Here is a 17,476-nt window from a genome sequence, read left to right on the forward strand (position 1 = left end):
AGCTAACAAGAGAAATAGCATTTATCAAACCTTCATTTTGGAAAATAGCAAGATGTATTTAGGTTAGGAAAAATAGAAAAACGAATTTGAATATAATTAATTACTAATTATTAGATTACAAAAATACCCAAATAGTATATACAGTTAATTTATTCTAAAATACATATTTTTTTGAATCTTAATAATCTAGATTTTATTAGTATTTAAAATATATTTTATTTAAAGAAAATAAGATTTGACTCAACCTTCTAAAAACTAAGAGACAATCCAACATCCTAAAAAACTAAAATGTGATCTAAACATTTAAAATAAATAGTTGACCTATTCTTAAGATTAAGACATAAAAACCTCATTCGAACTCGAAAACTAAAGAAACTCTTCATTGCAAATTAAGAATGATTGGCGAAAAAAAATTAATTATAGTGTAAACCTTGTATTTTCTCTGTCATGCTTGAGATTGAGCCTTGCAACACAATAAAAGTTGGTAGAAAAGTGAGATCTGCTACAAAATTTGGAGAATGAGATGGTCATGAGGGGGAAATAAGAGGGGAAAATAAACTGAAATTCTTTTTACTAAATTCATAAATGGAACATAAAAGTATGTTATTCAGTCAAATTTTCCTTTTCTTTAATAGACATTTATTAAAATTGTATTACATTGTAATTGATATGATTGTTTGAAAATTTTGTGATATTCATTAATTGATTATATTTAAATTTTAATATATTGTCGAAGAAAAATTGGTCAACAACAAAAGAAATAATCAAATAATGACTACTTACTAAATAGTCAATAATTCTATAAATTAAGGGTCTAAAATTAATGAGAATAAAAAAATAATTATTTATTAATTATTTCTCTTCTACTTATCTTCTAATTTCAAATTTACAATCTTTATTTCAAATCCATTTTAAATTTTAAAAAATCACATATTTTTTAGCAGTAACAAAATTAGATTTTATTCGATTTTTTTAGCACATAGATTTGATTCATTTTTAAAAAGCATCTTAACTAACAAAATTTTTAACGTCAAAAAATGTTTATTAAGTGAAAGCATGGTTAGAATGTATTGCTTATACTAAAAAAAAATAAAGTACCAACCAACACAAAGGCAGATTTAGTATGGGCCTAGTCCCCTCAATTTTATGTTAATGGTAAATTTATCTTATTATCTCCTCCAGATCCAAGTTTAAGCCCTATTCATTACATATATTTATCTACATACACGGTAATTTGAGCCACCTATAGACCACCTGAATACACTCTAATTATAGAATTCTAAATGCAATTAAATTATAAAATTCTCATGCTTCGTCCACAATTTCAAGTCTCCATTGCACATTCATAATATGAAGTGGGCAGGCTGGAGGACCAACGAAGAAGAAAGAGAAGATGAGAATGGCAAAAAAATAAATAATAAGATTTCCAAATCTGTTAATGAAAAATTTAAATTACACTAAGCTTAAATATGTTAGAGGGAAATTTAGGATTTTACACTAAGCTTAAATCAAATGAGATTTTGCCAAATCTCAAATGAATCGTCAAATGAAGCTATATATCGCAATTTCCCATTATTGATGCGCGTTACAATTGAATTGGGTTGAAAAGAGAGGACCCCAAATTGCAAAGGCCAACGTGGCCCACGTGCAGGCCCATGCTCTGCTTTCGGTAGAACGACGTCGTTCATAGTTTCAATGTTTTTGGTCAAGTAAATGATGAACGATGACGAAAAATGGCTGGCTTCGGTTGAAAGAAGAAACTGAACATCGTGAGTATTCTCCGATTGAGGAAACTCCTTCACTTCCCACTCTCCAAGCTACGATCCTCTTCACTCCAGACTCTTTACCTTACCTGCATTGAGATTACACCATGGCTTGGCTGGCCAGATCCATTGCAAATTCATTGAAGCTTGATGATGACGATGAAGACGAAGAGAATGCTGTTGCCAACCCCAAATCACCGCTCAAATCCGATTCCGCATCTAATCAATACCATCAGACGGATTCTCCTTCCCCGCCCTCGTCGTCGTCTTCAACTCCCACTGCCAGAGGTGTCAAAGAGGATTTGTCCGAGCTGAAAAATACCCTAACCCGCCAATTCTGGGGTGTCGCCTCTTTCCTCGCTCCTCCGCCTGAGCATTCTGCTTCACATTCTCAAGTCTCTGATTCAAAACCTAACGAACCGCTTGATAAGTCAACAACCGACTATCCATCTGACCCTAAATTGTCTGAAGAAGATCTAATTGCCGGAATCCGCAGTGATTTTGCGGAAATTAGCGGGAAGTTTAAGACCGGGATCTCCAAGCTTTCGAACACCAAGACTGTTTCTGAGATCACCAAGATTGCTTCCAATTTTCTTCAGTTTGGATCAGAGGATTCTTTGGAGAATTATGATGTCGGAACCGCGGTTGGTGTAACAGAGGAGGTTCTGATATTTGTGAGGAGTATCGTCGAGCATCCTGAGACCTGGCTGGACTTTCCTCTTCCTTATGACGACGATGCTGACGGTACCTCCCATTTTCTATCTGATAATTTCTCCATTTGCACAAATTGAATGTTACTTTTTTTACTTTACTGGATACAAATCTTCGATGCGTAGTATGGTATTATGTCAATATATTTAGTAAGTTTAAATTTCGAGTGATCACGAATGTGCTTCTGACCGAATATCTTGAGCTTCCGTTATTCTTTTACAGCTATTATACTTCTTGTTAATCTTTTTAGTTACCTCACTCTTTCATGTGTAGATATATTTATCAGCAGATCGACATTAATCTTAGACTAGCTAATTTTCTCATTCGATCACTCGTATACAGATCTTGAGTTATCTGATGCCCAGCAAGAACATGCTTTAGCTGTTGAGCATCTTGTTCCAAGATTGGCTGCTTTGAGGATTGAGCTTTGTCCTCAGTACATGAGTGAAGATTGCTTTTGGAAGATCTACTTTGTGCTCTTGCATCCTAGACTTAGCAAGGATGATGCTGAACTTCTCTCAACATCCCAAGTAAGTTGCTTGCGTCCTTATTAAATACCATTCTTTCTGGTTGCGTTTGGGCCTTGCACTGTTCCTGTGTATACCACTCAATGGGCTGAAGAGGTCCTCATATTTCATTATTTTAAGGGTTCAAAATTTCTGATGCTTACTACATAGAAAAACAAAAAAAAAACTGTAGTTTTAGTTTAAAAAATGTCTAAATTATGTGCCTTTATATTCAAAACTAGTTTTCATTGAGAAAAATGAAAAATGGAGAGGGAGAAACAGATGACCTTACTTGAATAGGATATGTTCTATAGGTTGTACAACTATGTCCTTGAGTTCTTAATGAGAGGGAGTAGCAGAGAAGGGAAAACGTAAGACAATAGGAGTCAGAAAACAACCACCATCTTAACTTAACTATAAAACATTATAGAAAAGGGTAATAGTTATTTACGTGATGGGGTGGGAAGGGAAAATTTTGTATATGAGATTAGTGGGGCCCTCTTCGCACTTCGGTGATTGCTTTATAGTTTATAGTAGGTGAGTAGAGGAAAAAGACTGTGTTCTGTAGTTCCTTATGGGAGAGACTCAAGTCTCATTAATATTATGAGACATTCCTCTTTTCTCTTTTACTTAATGTTCTTCTGGATCTGTAAACTTAAATTCCCATCGAATATTCTATTAACATCCTTGGTTATTAATCCACGAGAGGAGACCTTGATCCTTGCCAAGGCCCAAGGAAGTATTGCATCATTTTTTAACATGTAGGTGGGGGATGAATTTTAGCTTAATATGTTAGATAGGGATGATATTGGGAAATTTGAGTTCCAAAGTATATATTTTATATCTATGATGCAATGACAATGGAGTATATGCCTGGAGATTGCCAGAGGAAATTATAAAATGGAAATTGCGGTTAGTAAATGCATAATAACACTAAACTAGCCACCTGTATGAGATGAAATGCAAACCAAAAACCTCTCCAACCTACCATTTTTCTTTGTAAATTAAATGGTGTGAGATGGACCTACAAAACTAATCTGGATATGAAATAACCCTAAACTAGTCACCCGTGAGTCTATTTTTTCTTTCTATGAAATAGTTCCTTATCATAAAAAACTAACATGTACTATGTAGTATATTTATCTTCAATTTCTGTGTTGAAAAATATTGTAGTTCAACAATTAATGCAGTTGAAAATACTACATGTTTCTGTATGGATTGAGAGAACATGTTCTGTGATGCATGAAGGTCAGCTATAAGGTGATGGGCCAACAATTTAACAGCAGCATGTGGATGATTCCTCTTTCCTGTTATTGCACAATTGATTCCTTTTCCAAATAGTTTTCTAATCATGCGACAACAAAATCCTCAAACTCAAACAAAACCTTATTCCTGAGGTGGTTTGTGGCTGGGCTGGCCCATGTATGCTTAATAAGCTGGCAACTAGGCTGATTGGGGAGAAACTCTGACAGAAAGGTTAGGGAGAAGGAACCTTCCACCACCTTTGAAACAGTTGGTGATACTTCATTCTACAACATAAGCATGCCCTCCCCTTGGCTCCAATGATATCCAGAGAGGACAAACCAGTTCGATCCAGACTTTAAATGGAATTAATCAATACTCTATTTATAACTCTCTGATTTCCAGATTTCTAATATTTCAAACATGATCTTCATTATATAAATGGCCCAATCTAGTGGGCTTCTCATTGTTATTTGAACAAGGTTAAGTTGTCAGATCCCAGCTTTCGAAGCTTCCTTTTGTTGTCCCATCCTTTTTTGTCATCTTAGTAAAGATGACGTCGAGCATAATTTCATCTCTATCCCCCTTTTGCCAAGAGGCTAGCTGGTCCACTTGGTATATATGTCACCGTTGGCGCTTTCGTGTAAATAATCAAAGTGTCCAAAATTGGAGCATCTTCAGCAGACATGGCATGGGGCTCCAATGAGGGGACTGAGGGGCGATGAAAGTGAAACCCTGATGACAACAGCCGATCCTGTACCTTGATCATCTCCCTTAACTTGCCCTTGAGTTGGAAGATGGCAGTCTCTGGGTAGGAGCTTTGCCCATCCCTAGCTACCTCATAACCTCTAATACTAGAATTTTTTTGTGGGATTCTAATACTATAAGAAAATTTGTCTCCTATCTGAGTTATCTTCAGTAGCTATCACCTGTTAGAGCAAACAAGTTGCTTTTAAGATATATTATTAATGTTGCCTTACTTTTAAGGTATTGCCTTTTTCTGAGGCATGATTTTACAAGTTGGTATAACTATTGTAGAAAAAGGAAGACATGAGCCAATCATCCTAGTTTCTTTCTGGGTTTTAGTGAGGCGAGTTCATTCTTACAGGTAGAAAATTTTCCTTTGGGGTAAGTTCTCTTCTGTAGTTTGAAGCTTCCCAGGGTTTCAGATTATCAAAGTCAGTGATAAAGATACCATCGATACTTTAGTCTGTTGAATGGTCAGATGATTATTGCAAAAGTAGTTTGCTCATCATCAGCCACTAGCCCAATGTGAATATATTCATATTCGTACGTGTTTGTCTCATCACCCAGTAGCTGGCCTCTAAATTTGGCTGAATTTTTCTCAGTTGAAAGAAGAAAGCAATGGCCATGATGCTGAAACTATTGTAGAAAAAGGAAGACATGAGCCAATCATCCTAGTTTCTTTCTGGGTTTTAGTGAGGCAAGCTCATTCTTACAGGTAGAAAATTTTCCTTTGGGGTAAGTTCTCTTCTATAGTTTGAAGTTTCCCAGGGTTTCAGATTATCAATGGCCATGATGCTGAAATGTTTGCTTTATATTTAGTCGAATTTCCTTAATTGGAGAAGTAAAATTCTACTGACTTGGAAAATTTGCTTTCTTGCCTCGAGTGTTTTGTTATATTGGAAGCAGTCTGTCAAATGTTGGTTTGGGCATTACTTAAGTAATTCTTTTTACCCCAAATATGCATCAGAAGTTGCTGGACTAATCCAAGTTGTGTTTCCCTATTCTGCATAACTAATTTTTCCAAACTTGTTCGACCATATGTGTAGGTACTAGAAGCCAGAGCACAATTTCATGAATTGCAACAACGAACCAAGGAACAGATGGAGCCTCAGATATCTAGAAATATCTCTACCAGTTCAAAAGGATCTTCTGATTCATCAAATGAGGAGACTCTCTCTGTTCCACCTAGAGATCAATCTGAACCACTGTTTGTTCAGAAATCCCCTGATAGTACAGCCCCATCCTCAACGGTGACTGATGTTGAGACTGATAAGCATCCAAATAAGAACGTGGAAATCCAAGTTGTAGACAAGCCTATTATTGAGGAAACACCCTTGCAAACCGGTGTTGAACATTCCCACTCTGGTCCTTCCAAAGTTTTTGATGACATAGACGTGGATGATGCAGATGATTGGTTGAAAGAGGAGACTCTTGAGATTGATGGCGACAGTGGAACTAACATTCCTATCGGGAATGACGAGGATGTATCGTTTAGCGACCTTGAGGACGATGACCAGGAGGTTCCGGCATATCATAAGAAAGGTACATCTGGCTCTGACTCTTCAACTAAAGATTCCCGAGATTGGGTTCAGCTTAGCCGGACTTCTGGTGATTCAGATAAGGACACAAACACCATAGAGAATAAGCATGTTGGATCTGGGCAGGTAGGCAGCCGCAAGGAATCAAGTGACTGGCTTAATGTCGATGACATTGATTCAATGTGACAACTTCGTTAAAACTCTTCAATCTGTCTATTTTCATTGAATTTTATCTCCTCGATGTATATCATGTGTTTTCTCTATATGAATCAAGCGTTTGGAAACTATGTTATGATATCTCTGTATATAGAAAAACTTGTAAAACTCAAAATTCATTTACATGCAAATAATGGATGGCTTTGTCGTAATTATCATGGTGTCATTCTGTGTTTGTAATGGAGCCCATTTATAAGACCGTTGTACTTTTATGATATCATTTCTTTTTTCTTGTTATTTGTTTGCATAAAATCCATTTGCTTGCGAAATTTCATGGTATTTGAAATTACAGTGACTACTTCAATTGCCTAATAAGATTGGGCATTTGAACATTGATTATTTTTCATCTTGGTTATGTCACTCAAATAAGAAATACGTATGCTAATCAGCTGAAACAGATTGTTCATAACTAATCTTTATTATGTCACTCACGATTAACCTTACAATACTTTCTGTACAACTTTATTTTACAAGATATACATCAAACATTAGAATCCCTTCCCTTGTGATTAAACCGAGCCAAAGTTACTCGAAAGGCGTTCAAGTTGAGACCACAACAAGTTGCCTAATGAAAATCTTGGCTTATCTTCAACTCTAGTAACTTTGGTTCCCTGGTTCGCTCTTGAAGAGGAGGCTCGATCATCCCGATTTGAAGGCCCTTGCACAACAGCAATCGATCCTCCAATCTCTTTGAGCACTAACTCCAACACCTGTGGATCCACATCCACTTCATACCCTGACGCATCTGTGACAAAAATGGATCCAAAAGCTCTCTCGCCATTGGTTCCAACGTTAATTGTAGAGATCGAAAAACCATTTTCACGAAATACCCGTGTGATATCTGATAACAGTCCCATTCGATTTAAAGCATCGAGTTCCAGCCTCAATCCCTGTTATGTAGTCCATTTTGTTATGGTAGACGGAAAGGTTGAAGGAGCTAATTGTAAGATGATGATTAAGAGGTTTGCAGGAAACATACATGTGAAACCCTTCTCTCTATGGCTGCAATAAGGGCCTGTAAAAGCCTTTTCCTTTCACTCTCTGAATCTAAGATGCAACCACCTTTATGTCGAATAAAATACTCCTGCCAATTTGAACACAAAAGACAAAGCTACATCAGGTCCACCATACACACAACTTGACAATGTTTGGACCAAAACAAGAGCCAACTTGGATTGGAAATGGCACATGAACGGAAATGGCACATGAACTTAGGGAAGCACAAAATAACCTCAATATGCAATTAATTGCAATATTCACATTCTAGGCCATTACGAACACAAACAAAAGTTTTACCTGATCAGCCACAGTCCCGTTCGAACTCACTGCAGCATGAAACACGACATACTGTAAATCGGTAAGAGCACAAACCGTATCGAACAACAGCTTCGGACGGTCCCTACTTTTAATATTGATAATTGAATATCCTTTCTCCTTACAACTCTCAATCCCTACATGTGTAGGAGTGCAATTCTTTTTACATATTTCACTATGGTCTCGACATCGACACTGCTCGTAATCGCCATTGGCATACATCAGCTGGTGGAGCCGCCGCTCGGTGTGGGTCCGTCCAGTTGATGGAGCTGTCAACTTCACGCTGCTTGTTTCCCCCTGTCCATTATGGGCGTCAACCACGTTCTCAAGTTGCTCCTGCACATGGGCCAGCCGTTTTGGATCCTTTATCACTCCACCATTCCAACCTTCTTCAATGTAGACAATGGACGCTGCCCTTTTGTGGTGGGTCCACGCGACGGCCGCCGTGACGTTGCAGCCCAATTCAACCAGTACGGCGAATATCTCCGATAAGAGACCTGGCCTATCAATTCCGGTGATCTCCGCCGCCGTATGCTCTGATGACAACAATTCCTTTCCCATATTGCACGTTCTTATTATTCTTGATGACCCTTCTCTCCTACTCGCACACAATGCCTGTAATTGCATAGGATTTTGAGTATATATTATAAATTCTTTGTTAACTAAGCATAGTTTATGAGGTCAAAACAAGCTGGAATTGTAACACTAAAAAGAGACCTGCTTAATGTAATGGATGAGACTTTCATCTGTGACTTTATTTCCAAACTGATCTGTCACGTGGAAAACTGCAGCACCAAACATATGTATAAACACAACCCATTACAAATCAGCTTCCATTATGATAAAATTACATCAATAATCATTCATCACTCTGGAAAAAGGTATCACAATTTGGAAATTTCGCGTCTCCTTCCTCTAAAATTAACATTAGTATAAGCTCTTATCTCATAAGTCAGCTTCCATTCATCTTAGTGCTAGTTAGAAACAATTATTATATATTTTCTTAATCAACCAATTAGAACATAAAACAACTATAAGTGGGATAAATTTGTATATGTGGGTGAGTACTGACCGTCCATGAACCATCCACCGTCTGAAGAAATGTAAGATTTGGAGATTACAAGGTCAAGATCCGTCAAAACTTGCACCATCTCAAGTAGAATTCCATGTTTGTTTGCACTGTCAACCTTTCAAATAAAAATAACAAACAAAACCCCCAAAAGTCTTAGACTTAAAGATTAAAATTTTCAGTCTTAGCTAAGAGGTAATGAATTCAATCTCCCGTTTTTTATGGGTTTATATATGGCAACAATGGAAAGAGCAGAATATGATGAACATAAATTAAATTTGAATGGAGAAAGTTTGAAGAAAAGGATCAAACCTTCACAAGGGTGCAATCCTGAAATGTATCATTGTCTATGCAAACTCTGCAAAATGGCAAAAGAAAAAAGAAATCCCAATTCTGAGAGGAATTAAAACCTAACATGTGTTGGTGAAGAAATAAAAAGATGAAAACTTGACGTGTTATTTAACCTGGGAGGGTAAATTCTTTCAATGAGTAATTCTAACTGAGGATCCACGTAATAAGGCTGATACACAGTTTCCATCCCTATAGGATATATAATCTCTGTTTCTTTGTCCTCTGTTTTTCCCCTTCAATAACAACACATCTTCCAATCTCCAGATCTTCCGAATATGAAAATTGAAACCACTATGGAACGAAAGTAAAACGAAACGAAGAAGAAGAAGAAGAAGAAGAAGAAGGTAGTTTGTTTGTGACTATGATTAGAAAAAGGGCAAAAAGTTTGGCGGCAACAGAATCGAGCCACTTCTATATATATATATATAAAGACAGATGTAGTAGGGGCTTTGGTTTGCTTCGCACAAACATGAAATGGTTTTGATTTCGAGTTTAATACGTTTATTTAAAAAAGAAGAAGAAGAAAATTGAAAACGTGATGAAGTAGTTTCCTTTCGTTGGCGGGTTGCCACGTCGGCGAAGGCGTGGCGGCGGAAGTGGATGGTTTTTCATGCTGTCCAATTGCGGCGGCTGCCCGTACGAAAACGTCACCACGTGTCCGTCATAAAAGGGAAATGAAAAAGGAAGAAACCCCTGAAGGCTGTGAGGTTCTTCCGGAGGATCGGGAGTGGGATGGATCTTTAATCTTCTTTTGTGTGTATTTGAATTTGGTATTTCATTTCCTACGTATCTAAGCTATCGGACGGCTACAAACTAAATCACGTCATTTTGGGATTTTCAATTTCGATTAATCCAAAAAATACTTCTAAATTCATTCTCCTCTTCTCTCCACCCATTTTTTTTCCACCTCAAACTTAAAGATTGTAATTTCATTTTATGGATATATGAATTAAATATTTTATGTAAGTAAAGAAATTTTTAAAATTATTTTAAATTAGGATAAAAAATCTTCAAACTTTTAATTTCTTAAATTGCACCTAAAACTAGATAAATGATGTAATCTTAATCCTTTAATAACTTATCACTAGGGGTGGTCATTCAAACCGCAAAAATCGAATCGTTTCTAAAAATCAAACCAAACCAAAACAAAAAACTTAGTGAATCTGAAAAATGGTGGTTCGATCTGGTTTGAAGAAATTTTGAAACCGAATCGGTTCAATTTCAATTTCGAAACTGAATTTGAAACCAAAATCGAACTAATTGTTAACTAATTTATATATTTATTTAATATATTAAAAAAGAAAGAGTAAAGTCAAATTTAAAACGAACGCGTTTTAATTTAAAAAACAAAACCAAATTTTAAAATCGAACTGAATCGAATCGTTTTTAATTAAAAAAATATAATATAGATCTTTTAAAAATGCCAAAACAAATGTCGTTGAATTTTTTTTTTTGTCTTATGTTTTCAATGAATTATAAAATATATGTACAATATGAAATTAATGAAATCTAAGGGGTCGTTTGTTTATTTATTTATTTTTTTCGATGTAGATAACTAAATATTTTTAGATGTCTAGAAATAGAATTACAAGTGTCCATGGGTGGATTTAGTATGGGCCCAGGGGGTTCGAGACCCCTCAGCTTTATACTCTTATATATATATATATATATATATATATATATATATATATATATATATATATATATAATATATATATATATATATTATCAAACTAGAAATGTCCAAAAATCCGTGGGGTTGGAGACTTCCTGAACAAGACGGGGAATCCCCGAATACACGGGAAAATGAGGGAGAGAGTGGGGAATTTTTCTCCATTTACAATTCGGGGCGGGGACGGGTATTCCTCGTCCCCCGCCCGACTTTGTATATAAATTATAAATTTTTATTAATATATATATATATATATATATATATATATATATATATTCATATTAATATTGTAGATTTTATTAAGATAATTATGTATATTTAGTTTTAAGTTCAAGATTTTTATTACTTTAATTCTTTAAATGTTTGTAATATTTAAGATAGGATACTATAAATGTTGAATTTTAATTTTACAATTATGAGAATTTAGCATTTTTATTATATTTTTTGAATTGCATGTGTATTATTGTTTTAATTAGTAAATTGATAATATTTCATTTAAATGAAAAATTCATTAAAATGTTTAAAGAATTATAAAAAAATATTTTATTGAAATTTAAAAAAATGTTAGAGAAAAATAAAGGTGAGAAATTTTTCCCTGCAGGGAATCCGATCCCCATGAATCCCCACCCGGTTCTCTGCGGAAAAATTCGCAAGGACAGGGAATGGAATAGGGGACGGGGAAGGGGATGAGGAAGGCTTCCCGTCCCGCCCCATGGACATCTCTAATCAAAACCATTAGGTAGCCAAGTGGTAATTACTTTCTAGCCTTTTTAGACCCAAATTCAAGCTTCACTCATTATATTTAATTTTACTAAATTAATATAAACCCCCGACCCGATCAAACAAAATCTAGATATTTGATAATTTTATTTGCTTCATAGGATTTTTACTAAAAAAGTTTTAATTTTACATAATTTTTCAAGAATGCCCTTAATGCTGTTTATTAATTTATAATTATCTTTAATATATAAATTTGAACTTATGACACTTTTTATTAATTTGAATTTATTTTTGAATTTTAATTATTAAATTTATATGTTTTTTCTCAATAAATAATATATATTAATTTAAGATTTTTATCAAAATAATATTAATTTGAATTTGAATTTAAATATTTTTTTAAAAAAAATAAAAAACAATCCAATATAGCAAAAGTGATATATATATATATATATAGTTCGTATTTATTTTAGTTATAAAATGAAATAAAAAGGTAATGTATATATAAGAAAAATGAAATGGTAAAAAAGTGAAATCCAGAAAAAATAGGCAGATAACAATTTGGGAACGCATGTTTCAAAGGAATATAGGCGGATAACAATTTGGGAACCATGTTTCAAAAGGAATATAGGCAGATAACAATTTGGAAACCATGCTCTCAACTTGGAATCCAAAAAAATCCATGTTTCAAAGGATACAAACTCATGCCCTCCATCAGGACATTTTAAGGATACCTAGGAATCTAAAAAGCCAGGGCATTTTACATTACCACAAACAAATGTACTGATCTAAATGCCCATTTAGTGGGAATCTTGATGCCCATCAAACAATGACCTTAAGAGCAAAGTGGCATTAGAGTTTTTTTAAATATAATGAATTTTAGCAAATTATTCTATGGTTAATTTGTGCATTAGACAGTTAATTTTTTTGCAAATTTTATTTTATTGAAATTTGTAGTCGTTAGGATCTCGCATGCATTTGTCGTTGTCGTTAGAATCCTTGTGAGCTTGACCTCCGACCACTTGTCCCTGGCTTAATCTCGATTTTTGAGCCTGCTTAATGAAAGATCCACATATGATGTGGTGTTGCCTACCTATAAGTCCTACAACTCTTCCCTTAGGATATTCCAAAGCTAGGTAAATAGGAGGTATTGAGGTATGCATTGGCTTAAGGTACTTAGAAAAATTTTAAGTGTTGGTCATGGGAAGAGGGCCTAGACGTTGGCTTGCAAAGGAAAGACAAGGTGAGTATGTGTTTGTAATGGTGTGCGGCATAGTTGGGTGAAGGATGGCATGTGGACTAGGACTTAATGTGAGTGTTGGCCAAGCTAGCATGTCTGGGTGTTGAAGGATATACATGGAAGGTCAAGGCAATAGAGGTTAGCATGCGTTGAAAGCCATGGCCAAAGGCTTGGCGAGGAGAGGCAGTCAAGTTGAGGGTTGACAGGTGCATGAGCTAAGGGAACTAATGAGTTAAAGACAAGCTATGCAGTGGAAAGGTATGTTGGTCTGTGCATGAGACAAGGAAGTGAGGACTTAAGGATGCATTGGTGAGAAGTTTATCCATGTGTTAATGAAACGGCTTGAAGGATGTATTGGTGTAGTTGGTGTCGTAAGAGGGAAGTCAGTTTAAGGTTTAGTAGCTCTTTTTTGCCATGAAGTTGAGTATGCAAATGGAGAGGCTAACCATATAAGGATGTGCCAAGTAAATGAAGTAGGTGTCAAGTTCTTAAGCAAATGAGCCATGCAGTTAGATCTATAAATAAAAGGTTGAAAGAAGAGTTTAGTTTGCCTAAATTATTTGAGAAAATGGGGAGATTTTTAGTTTTTGTTTGAGCTTCACCAGTGGAGAGGCTGTCCAAGGGCTGCCATGGAGGATCTCAACCAAGAAGATGCTCAACGTTGAAGAAAACTCAAGGAGGTCTAAGTTTTGGAGCAATCCGAACAAGCTAAATATTTTGGAAGGTTTCGAGCTCTTGGGAAGGAATTAGAAGCCCAAATTTGGAGGTAACTTCTTAAGATGTTGTTTAAAGAAATTTTATGAAGGAAGTTTGGTTCAATTTGGGCTGGAATTAATGTTTTAAGTATTGAGGTTAATGTATAAATCTCATGGTCTTGTAGTTTGTAACTTGTATTTGTATAACATATTATTTATTTAATAAAATAAGTATTATTTTTATTTGACATTTAGTTGCATAAACCAAAACAAGTAAACTAAGATCCAATGTATAAGTAATAACCTGGACGGTCTGTAGTAGCTGGATAAGGTTTGGGTATTTATCCTGGAGACACTATGGATGTGACCGCTTTGTAATTGTTACAATTGTTGTATTAAAGTAATTACAAAGATCTGGACCTGATCATTCATGTGGAAACATGTGAGCGGAGGTATCCTATACATTAGTTTGTATAAGACCAAACTACGAAATGAATGGTCCTCTCTTATAACACTATTGCTAGAAAGACTTACATTTAAACTAAGATGACCATAGGTAATTTGACCTTAATCCTAAGTGAGTTTGTAAACTTCTGTCTATGAGGACGTTCTTTGATCTACCATGGGTGAGAGTAGCCAGATTCACTAACTCAATATGCCTACCCGAGGATTCGTCTGATTAGGGATCTAAGAACACAGTTACACAAGAAGAAATTCACTCTTTCCTATTGTTTTTAGGGGTAAGTAGATAAATTGCCCTTAAGAGTGACTCCAGGTTTGAGCAATGTGGCACCACACCTCTCTTGGCCCGAGAGGGATTCGATTATAGTTGGACTAATGACTAATTGTTCATTAGAGGGATCAGTGGTACTTAAGAAGTTAGATGTGACTACAAAGGTAAAACGGTAATTTTGATCCAGTTGTACTTATGAGCAATTTTTGAATGGTCAATGTACTGTTGATTGGTTATATCTAATGGACACATTAATATTCTATAGTGGCGAAAAGTGCAACTGTCGATCTTTAGTGAGTGACCGACAGTTAAGGAGGTTGATTAATTTAACTAAAAAGTTTAATTTATTAATTCTCACATCATTGAAGCTTCAATCTATATGGTCATAAGGTCCTCTTATTAGCTCAGTAATGGGTTAATGAGAATTAAATTAATTTTGGATTAATTTGAATTGTTTAAATTAATTAAAGGAATTAATTGTACATTATACATTAATAATAGTAGCATGTGATACGTATAATATAAAATTTTAATTGGAAGAAAAATAAATATTTGAAATATGATTTCAAATAATTAATTATATGAAAATGAAATCAATTAAAACTTATCAGGTTAAGCTAATGATGAATTTGATTTCATTAATACTTATATATTTGTATGAGAGGAATATAAAACTTAGGTTATATGTGATAATAACAATATTGTTCTAATTTTAATATATCTTAAAATTTGATTTATTGAAAATTAATCCCAATGTTATGAGGAGTTTTCCATAAACTCTCACTTTATTTTTTCAAAATGCAAAACATGACGGAGACAATCGATAGCATGAAGGGTGATTTCATTTTTATTGGTAGACAGAAGAGTTCTGTTCGTCTTCGATCTTCTTCTCCATCTTACCATTTTTTCCTCTAAAAAACAAATCTCTACACCTTTTCACCAAAACAAAAGACAAGCCCACAACTCCGTCTGGTTTCTCATCTAGAGAAAGATTGTTGTGTTGGTGTCTTCATTGTTTCTACTGATGGTCATGAAGTTTCTGAGTTTCAAGAGAGACATTGGAGATCTGATATCATGTTCTTGCTATGGAAGGGAGCGAGAAAGAACGGTTCTTCAAGGGTTAGTAATATTTCGCCTTTTCTTCTCTGTAATTTTTACAGTATGAAGCACGTTTAGATTCTCTATTGTTTCTATCCTGTTTGTTTCTATACACTTTGCATTTTAAAGTTCTGTTAAAAACAAAATTAAGAGACACGAATGCGCTCACAACTTTTGGCTTCGAGAATTCCATCCCTTTCATTAAGTATGGGAAAAAATGATTGGAAAACAGGAAAGTTTGAAAAGAGGGGTTGTTGGCTAGAGGTTGAAGAAGATGGGGCAGGGAAGGTTGGTTGTTGGTGGTGCATCTAAGTTGCCACGCATTATGGTGTGTCTTGACGACCCCAATCCTCGGCAGTCGCTGAAGCGTCCTGATGCGCCAAGCACTAGTTTGCCATGCGGTTAGTTGAGTGCCTAGTAGCTTCAGCGCATCGCCCGCTCGATGTGCCCTACCCTAATGCGTGGACTGCTGTACATTAGCTGCATGTGTTTGAGTTCTAGCAACTCACATTCGAGCCTGCCACCCAGTCTTGGCAGAGGGTCCAGTGCCCCAATGCTCAATGCTTGGCCGTGTGTGGCCCCGCCTAGGTGTGGTATGCACCCAAAGTAGCCTTGTATTGGTTTTGAGGCTGTCATGCTTAAGTAAGGGTTGCTTGGTTTGAGAAGGAATTAGTATCTTAAACGCCACCTGTTTGCTTCAACGGAAACATGACAATGAGTTTTTATGAGGAAAATATTACATGTTTTTGTTTTTCATGAATTTTAGTTTTTCAAATCCCTAGGTATTAATTATTCTTTAAACTAAAAAAGTTCCCCTAAGTACAAGTTTTTATTATCCTTTAAAAAGATAGGATTTCACTCGTGGACTTGTTGCATGGAGAGAGAAAAAACTGGGTTGGTGTCAGAAAAAGTTATTGTTTTTTCTTCCAAAGCAAATAACATTATTTTTTATTTTAAATAATTAAGATATTATTATTATAATTTAACAATGGTAAAAACTATTGAGAATATAGCTTAATTTTCTGATTTTTTTAAAATTACTATTTTAAAATTTTAACACAGGACGTTTAAAATCTAGACCATCTTATACTGCACATCCAAACACATACATTTATTATCGCAGATATTTAAATCCCATTAATATTTATCATTCAATCACCCATGAAACAATATCACGGCGATCCAAACGAACCAATAAGGGATAAAAAGGAATTGGTCCAGGGTGAGTGGATTCTTTACTTTCAAAAGTATTTTCAAAGTATATACCTTAATGCTATGATATGGTTTAAAAGTATGGATGTATCAGAAAGGAGAAAACAGAACCTTGTTTGGACATGGTTCGGTCTATGAATGAAATTATGCTCATCTCTCAGACTCGTTTGGGGGGTTATGGCAGTGTAGACCTGCATGTTATATATCCTGAACAATGTTCCTCGAAAAAGTGTTTCTGAAACACCTTTTGAGCTTATGGAGAGGCCATTAAAGATAGTTTATGCCACTTCAATGAATTTGGGGCTGTCCGACACATGTGGCTAGCGACGTAACCAAAGAAGTTGGAACCGCGTTCAAGGTTTGACTCTTTGTTAGTGCTACACCAAGAACCATAGAGGTGGATACTTCTAATGATCCAGTGAGAACAAAGTGTTTTGTTTTACAGTGCACTTATTCTTGGAAGAATCACTTAGGGGTTACCACAAGCCACGAAGTAAGTCCATATATTACGTGGAGATCTCTAGTGAGACTGGCATACATAAGGTTCAACCAAGAGTTATTGAATAGGCCGACGTCACAAGAGTTTTTTAAGGTCGGACGTCTTAGCTCAACCAACTCAAGAGTTTGAGCTGCCTTTGCGTGTGGCAGG

At 35.4% G+C, this 17,476-nt stretch overlaps 2 protein-coding genes across 2 annotated transcripts; one reads left to right on the forward strand and one right to left on the reverse strand.

Annotated features, from left to right (window-relative positions):
* The first annotated feature begins 1,708 nt into the window (after nucleotides 1-1,708).
* LOC120073747 lies at nucleotides 1,709-6,878 on the forward strand. The gene is made up of 3 exons (XM_039026573.1): nucleotides 1,709-2,507; nucleotides 2,817-3,004; nucleotides 6,016-6,878. The coding sequence occupies exons 1-3, from the start codon at nucleotides 1,871-1,873 to the stop codon at nucleotides 6,691-6,693; spliced, it is 1,503 nt and encodes a 500-aa protein (XP_038882501.1). The 5' UTR covers nucleotides 1,709-1,870; the 3' UTR covers nucleotides 6,694-6,878.
* A 235-nt stretch (nucleotides 6,879-7,113) lies between these two features.
* LOC120073809 (ACT domain-containing protein ACR1) lies at nucleotides 7,114-10,183 on the reverse strand. Its single transcript, XM_039026665.1, has 7 exons — nucleotides 9,571-10,183; nucleotides 9,419-9,464; nucleotides 9,110-9,224; nucleotides 8,755-8,822; nucleotides 8,020-8,652; nucleotides 7,703-7,807; nucleotides 7,114-7,613 (listed from the first exon to the last, which is right to left on the reverse strand). The coding sequence occupies exons 1-7, from the start codon at nucleotides 9,642-9,644 to the stop codon at nucleotides 7,233-7,235; spliced, it is 1,422 nt and encodes a 473-aa protein (XP_038882593.1). The 5' UTR covers nucleotides 9,645-10,183; the 3' UTR covers nucleotides 7,114-7,232.
* Nucleotides 10,184-17,476: the final 7,293 nt, after the last annotated feature.

This window comes from Benincasa hispida, chromosome 3 (assembly GCF_009727055.1).
Source record: "Benincasa hispida cultivar B227 chromosome 3, ASM972705v1, whole genome shotgun sequence".
Lineage (NCBI taxonomy): Eukaryota > Viridiplantae > Streptophyta > Magnoliopsida > Cucurbitales > Cucurbitaceae > Benincasa > Benincasa hispida.

Bases quoted from the DNA above. Each gene is read 5' to 3' on its own strand.
- LOC120073747 (XM_039026573.1), top strand. From the start codon at position 1,871: ATGGCTTGGCTGGCCAGATCCATTGCAAATTCATTGAAGCTTGATGAT. The intron at 2,508-2,816 runs GTACCTCCCATT...ACTCGTATACAG, and splicing joins TTATGACGACGATGCTGACG to ATCTTGAGTTATCTGATGCC. The intron at 3,005-6,015 runs GTAAGTTGCTTG...CCATATGTGTAG, and splicing joins AACTTCTCTCAACATCCCAA to GTACTAGAAGCCAGAGCACA.
- LOC120073809 (XM_039026665.1), bottom strand. From the start codon at position 9,644: ATGGAAACTGTGTATCAGCCTTATTACGTGGATCCTCAGTTAGAATTA. The intron at 8,653-8,754 runs GTCTCTTTTTAG...ATGCAATTACAG, and splicing joins TCATCCATTACATTAAGCAG to GCATTGTGTGCGAGTAGGAG. The intron at 7,614-7,702 runs GTATGTTTCCTG...ACTACATAACAG, and splicing joins TAGAGAGAAGGGTTTCACAT to GGATTGAGGCTGGAACTCGA.